Source organism: Chenopodium quinoa, unplaced genomic scaffold, assembly GCF_001683475.1.
Source record: "Chenopodium quinoa cultivar QQ74 unplaced genomic scaffold, ASM168347v1, whole genome shotgun sequence".
Classification (NCBI taxonomy): Eukaryota; Viridiplantae; Streptophyta; class Magnoliopsida; order Caryophyllales; family Amaranthaceae; genus Chenopodium; species Chenopodium quinoa.
Window position 1 is genome coordinate 1,257,699 of NW_018743292.1, and position 6,096 is coordinate 1,263,794.

A 6,096-nucleotide genomic window follows, 5' to 3' on the forward strand; every position below is an offset into this window, starting at 1 on the left:
GAAGTCAATTTACAAGCTGTCTTGGCAAAAGATGATATCGTAATAAACAACCGGACAGCCCATAACAAATCCCATTGAGACAAGATCATGTACCAGATGCAAGTTATAAATTGTGAAGTACAACTTCAGTACACTGCCCTGTGGAACCTGCTACCTTAAACTGGGAAAAAAAAAATAGTTGTACTTCATATACAACAAATTTGAAACCTCATCATCCTGTGGAATAACAGACAAGATAACTAAAACTGCAAAATTTTGTGTTTCAGCTGGTGCATCCAACTAGGCGATAGGCTGCCAGTCACCCCCTGTTCAGCTTCAACTCATCTACTAATCACACTTGCTGAATTGATACTTCCACCTTCTCGTAGGTATCCACTTTAGGTTCCTCTGGTTTAACCTTGATTTTTACAGGATTTCCGAGCTTTGACTTGTCTTCCATTCTGGCGATTTCAAGAGCCTTCTCACAAACTGGGAAACCTTCCTCATCCCAGGACTCAAGTATTACGCCAGAGCCAATGCATGTCTTCCCTTGGTAGAAGGCAGCAAACTGACCAGCAGCCAAGCCTTGATCGTCTTCTGACAGATGGACAACAGCTACATCTCCATTGCAGTTTTCACCAGATACCATTGTCAAACTGCAGGAATAAAAGCTAGGACCATGTCGAACCTAAAAAGAGAGATATAGTGGGTAAGATGACCTGTGAGACAATTAACAGTAGCATCATTTCATCATTGACTCCACCCACTCCCACCACACCACACACTCCACACAGTCACACACAAACAATCCCCACCCCCACCAAAAAAAAAATGAAGGTCTACATAAGATAATCATGAAGCACAAGATAATTGTTTTTCGTGATTCCAATGCAGCTACACCAGAGTTTGGAATTTCATCGAATGTTGATGCTAAAAACACCTTTCAGCAGTCAGCACTTTAAAGATGCAGTTCTTGCTGGTTCTCATAGTAACCATACAGTGCATAGGGCTTCTGCCTATGGCAATGTCTGAAGAAGTTGGGAACATAGAAGTATGTAGCCATGCCCTAGAAATAATAAAAAGGGCATTTTCAACGGCCTATTGCCACCCCATGATAAACAACAATAAATCAAACATGGAACCTGAACTGCTACTCCATACATGATAGTTTGATATAAAAAAATCTCTGCTTCAAGGCCATTACCTTGCACTGTAGCTCACTCATGTTGTCTTTGGGAAAGCCACCAAGCCATTTTAAAGATCCAACACGAAATACACGCCTTCTTTTGTCAACTGAATAATAGTTTCTTGACACAAACACTACATTATTTTTAATGTCCTTTTGTACAACATACCTATACACCCACAAAAAACAGGTTGTCAAAGAGAGGCAAATTTTAAAGATAAATGTAAAGCACAGTTGAGAACACGGATATGGGAAAATTATAGGGAGGGACAAGAGGACCAACATTTATAATCTAAATCTAAGCTTATCGGTCACAAAAGTAACTCTCTCTCTCTCCCCCCCTCTCACAGTCTCATCCCCTCATGTCCCATCAACAGCAAATTTTTTCCCCAAAACCTTGCAAGGCAATTAAAAAATAAATAAATAAAAAATAAATAAAACACTTTCATCTGCACAAAAATTAACCAAAAAAATATCTTCCCTAAAAGGTACACACTGGACAAATACAGAGTCATGGATACATCATTTGTTTATGATTTAGAAAAAAATTCATCTGCACACTGATTACTAAACCCAAAAAGAATAATGGATCTGTACAATTGAATTATGGGAAAGAAAATACCATGGTCCCCCAGGAAGGCGTAGGCCTTGGCGTTGACCAATTGTGTAAAACCAAAATCCACGGTGATTCCCAAGAAAATCTCCTGTTTCAGCTTCCAACATGACACCTTCCATCTCACCAATATGCCGTGCAACAAAGTCACTGAATTTTATCTGAAATAGAAGGGAGCCTGTATAAGGCAGCAGTAAGGATACAATCTCAAGAGAGAACAAGAACTGATACACAATTACGTAATAGAAATCAATACATGCTAGCAAAGCAATAGAGTTTATTTTTCCATCTATACAGGCAAAGCACAACGTATAAACAAAACAAACAAGGACCAAAAGCAGTATGGAGTAGCAGTATACGAGTATAAAGGGAAATTATATATATATATATATATATATATATATATATATATATATATATATATATATATATTACGGCTCATTTGATAGCTAGTCATTAAGAGTAGTATTGGGAATGAGTTTAAATGTAATTTAACAAGCAAAATGACATCCTAATATCCAGTACTAAATTTTGTGACTCGTCAAGATGAAAAGAAAATCATCATGTTGAACACATGCAGATTAATCACATAATACAGCACACAGTAGATTTCAAGTTGAATAAAAACTAGAAGAAAGTGTTTAAACTCAAGTCAAGAGAAATCAGACATCTAAATTCCATGTTTGCATTGAAGCATGAAAAGGAAGACGACTTCAAACACCAATGTACAGCAAACAAACCTTCACCAATAATATTAATTTGTTAAACATACTTTTCCAAGGAAGCATATTCCTTGTGAATCCTTTCTATCTTTGTTGGGTAGAGAAAATTCGCTAGCAAGTTTACGGACCTCATCCTGAAAGTAAGTCAACACATGTATTAATGAAAAACAAATCTAAGAATGCAAAATGCCAGACAACAAAAGGTTCAAGATATGAGGAAAGCAAAGTAGTGAACAATAATTATTCAGCAGACTCCAGAATGAATATACATCCTAAGTATTAAAGTATATGGCTACAGCACAAATCTTCCTCGAAGGAACCTCAACAATTAACAAGTCCACTTCACCAGCCACTTACACCACTGTACAACATGGTTAGATACTTTTAGCATAATGCACTTGTAATTGTATTTACTTCATGCTAAAGACTCATCAACTTATCTTATTGGTTAAACCAACCGCCGAATTGATAGGTATTAGCTCCAGTAGTCAGTTTGGTAAGCAACTAAGCACAAACAAACAAATCACTCTCACCTTTGATATACATCCCAGAGGGAAAATAAGGCGTTTAAGCTGACGTTGATCTAGGTGTGACAAGAAATAAGTTTGATCCTTGACCTGAGGTATCAAAGATTCAAAAAGAATAGTTAAGTGTGAATTGTCGGAAGCTACCACTTGGCACTAACAATATAAGATCAAGAAGAAAACAGAATAAAAACAGACGACATAATAACCATATCCCTTGACAGCTCCAGAACAGAAGGATTATCCAGTGCATCAATCGACGGATGAATCACATTTGCATAATGTCCTGAGGCTACATAATCAAAATCCAAACTGCTAATTGCATCCATAAATGCACCTGAAAGAAAAAAAGAAGATGAACTGTAAGGATAACACAGCTGTGAACAAGAATATCATCATCCAATTTCCAGACTCATTCCTTTACACAGCAAAGAGGGCAAGCTACTAACCAAATTTTATTCTTGTATTACAGAGCACATCAGGATTAGGAGTACGCCCATTTCGATACTCTTCAATAATGTAAGAGACCTAATAGATAGTCCCATGAGTCTCAAGCCTTAAGAACACATGCAAAGAAAAAGAAGGCTAAGATGTGTGCATAAAACATATGGCAACTAGAAAACACGCCTATGCGACACGGAAAACAATACCACTTTTTCCCAATATTCATCAGTCAGATGCACGACTTCCAATGGAACATCAACCTGGAAAAAAATGTCCTTCCAGTTCAGTTGGAAACAAATACCAACCGCAGAAACCACTACTTAAGTACTTAGAGAGCTACCTGATTGCAAACAGCCTTAGCATATCCCAAATCATCTTCCCATGGGCATTCAGACCAATAATTTTCAAAGTCCTCCTGCAAAAATCAACATTTAAGTTAATAGCACAAGTCTAAAAAAAAAAGAGACAAATTATGTGACTTATCATCAGGCATTAGAATAAACGTTTGCATGTTTCAAGAATCTTCAACAAGAATTTTCAGAAGTTGAATCTTGATTAACCTTCAGAATTGCAAGTCACAAATAATGTAATCAGCAGTATACAGGGAAATTGAGCTTGTCATTTAGGACATTTACACTTTGTTTGGCTAGGTGGATAGGAGGGAAAGGAAGGGAAGGGAAAGAGGAGGAAGGGGAGGGGGAAGGTGGAGTACAACTTCCTTCCAAATCTCTTCAGTTTTGAAGAAATGGTGTTTATTAAAGAGGGAGGGAAAATGGGTTTTCCCTCCCTCTCCCTCCCCTTCCTTCCCTCAACCTCTTACCCAAATAAGGGAACTTGTTCCCCTCTTTTCCCTTCCCTCCTTTTCTTTCCATTTCCTCTTATCCACACAGTGTTATAGTTGAACACATCAAAAGCATGACACGTTTCTCTTGTTTGATTAGAGTCACAAATTTGTAAAAACTGTTTCAAGTCCACAAGTTATTAACATCCTAAACACAGAGCATGAAAGAATAGGCTCTTACAAGATTAACATAATAACATCAACAATAACTCAACATAAGTCACTTCTAAAGTTCTAAGGCATAGCATACCATATACCAATTTAAATCAGCACATAACAAAGCAGTAACATTTGGCCGCTATCTCCTTATCTTCCTATTAATATAAGTCACTGAATCACTGATCAATTCAACACTTTCACTTTCCCATAAAATCTCCAAAAGAATAGCGACTTTAGTTCTGTCTTCTTATCTTTGTTGAGTGTTGACATAATACAGCTTAAAGCGTATTACACAGGCATAGTCACATAGATACCAAATTCCATTTTGATAAACACACAATTATTGCCGATTGTATTGGCACAGCTCAATTCCCTTAACTCAATCAAAAACTCACAATAACCAGAGCATAGAACAATCAATCAATCCAACAGATAAAGTAAGAAAAGGCAAAACATATGAACAATCGATTCCAAAATGCAAAACAAACAAATTTACATCAACACAAAAAGAGGCAATTCAACGCTTAAGCAATTTAAACACCGAAATTCAGCCACAAATTCAACAAAATGCAGGTGAAATGAAGAGAGAAAGCATCAAATTAAAGATTAAACAATTCAAACACCAAAATTCAGCCATAAATTCAACAAAATGCAGGTAAAATGAAGAGATAAAATAACAAATTAAACCTGAAACCAAATTTTGAGATAGAAAGCAGTGCAAGAATGACCAGCAGCATGGAGAAGTCTCAAAGCGACGCTACTATCAACACCACCACTAATAAGAACAGCAACTTTGAGGCGATTACCAGGCATCGAACACGACAAGTAAGGTTCGACATTGAAATCTAGGGTTTGAGAATTGGGGGAAGAAGTTGGGGAAATTGTTGCAGAGGAGAGAGAAAATGGTCGAGAATTTAAAGTGAATTTGGGAAAATTAGGGTTTAAGGAGGGTTTAGGGATGATGAGGGAAGGCTTTGGGGAAAAGAGGAGAGATAAAGAGAGGGAAGGGAGGAGAGAGAAAGGGGTCATCGCTCTGGTGGTGTGTCTCAATAGCATTGTGTTTTTCCGGCGGGTAGACTCGTTTGCTTCAGTTACTTCCCGCTGTTACGGTTATATGGGTTGTACCGATGTTGATGAGGTTTCGGTGTGGACTATCGGATCTTAGATACTGGGTACCATCCCTAAGATTAAAGAGGTTGATTCACAAAACATTCCTAAATCCTAATATTGGCACTAATACGAGTGTTTGACAATGTAGCAGTAAAGTAGTGCTGGAGGTAGCTTTTCTTAAACGTCAAGAATGTTAATGCTCCAAAGATAGCAGGCAATGTTAGAGAAATTACAAGTACTTATCAAGTATCAACAACTCATTTGACGGCTAACAATTAACACACTAGGCAACTACTGCTAGTTGATAGCTTATAGCTACATGCTATTTAAACAGTTACTTCCTGCTATAGGATGTCCGCTGCAAATATAATGTATACAATATTTTAATTCAAAATCTTAGTTCAATACCTTTGAAAAGAAAGATCGAACGACATAGTTAAGGTTTTTTTAAAAAAAAATACTTTTTTTTTTGTATTACCCTATAATTTGACCAACTAAGCTAATTAGCGTAACTTATT

At 37.0% G+C, this 6,096-nt stretch overlaps 1 protein-coding gene across 1 annotated transcript; it reads right to left on the reverse strand.

Moving 5' to 3' along the window:
* Positions 1 to 40: 40 nt before the first annotated feature.
* Positions 41 to 5,667, reverse strand: LOC110736209 (tRNA-specific 2-thiouridylase MnmA-like). Its single transcript, XM_021916373.1, has 10 exons — positions 5,156 to 5,667; positions 3,809 to 3,883; positions 3,675 to 3,728; positions 3,474 to 3,552; positions 3,234 to 3,361; positions 3,034 to 3,117; positions 2,551 to 2,634; positions 1,788 to 1,939; positions 1,184 to 1,334; positions 41 to 667 (listed from the first exon to the last, which is right to left on the reverse strand). Exons 1-10 carry the CDS (start codon positions 5,522 to 5,524, stop codon positions 332 to 334), a joined length of 1,512 nt encoding a protein of 503 aa, XP_021772065.1. The 5' UTR covers positions 5,525 to 5,667; the 3' UTR covers positions 41 to 331.
* Positions 5,668 to 6,096: the final 429 nt, after the last annotated feature.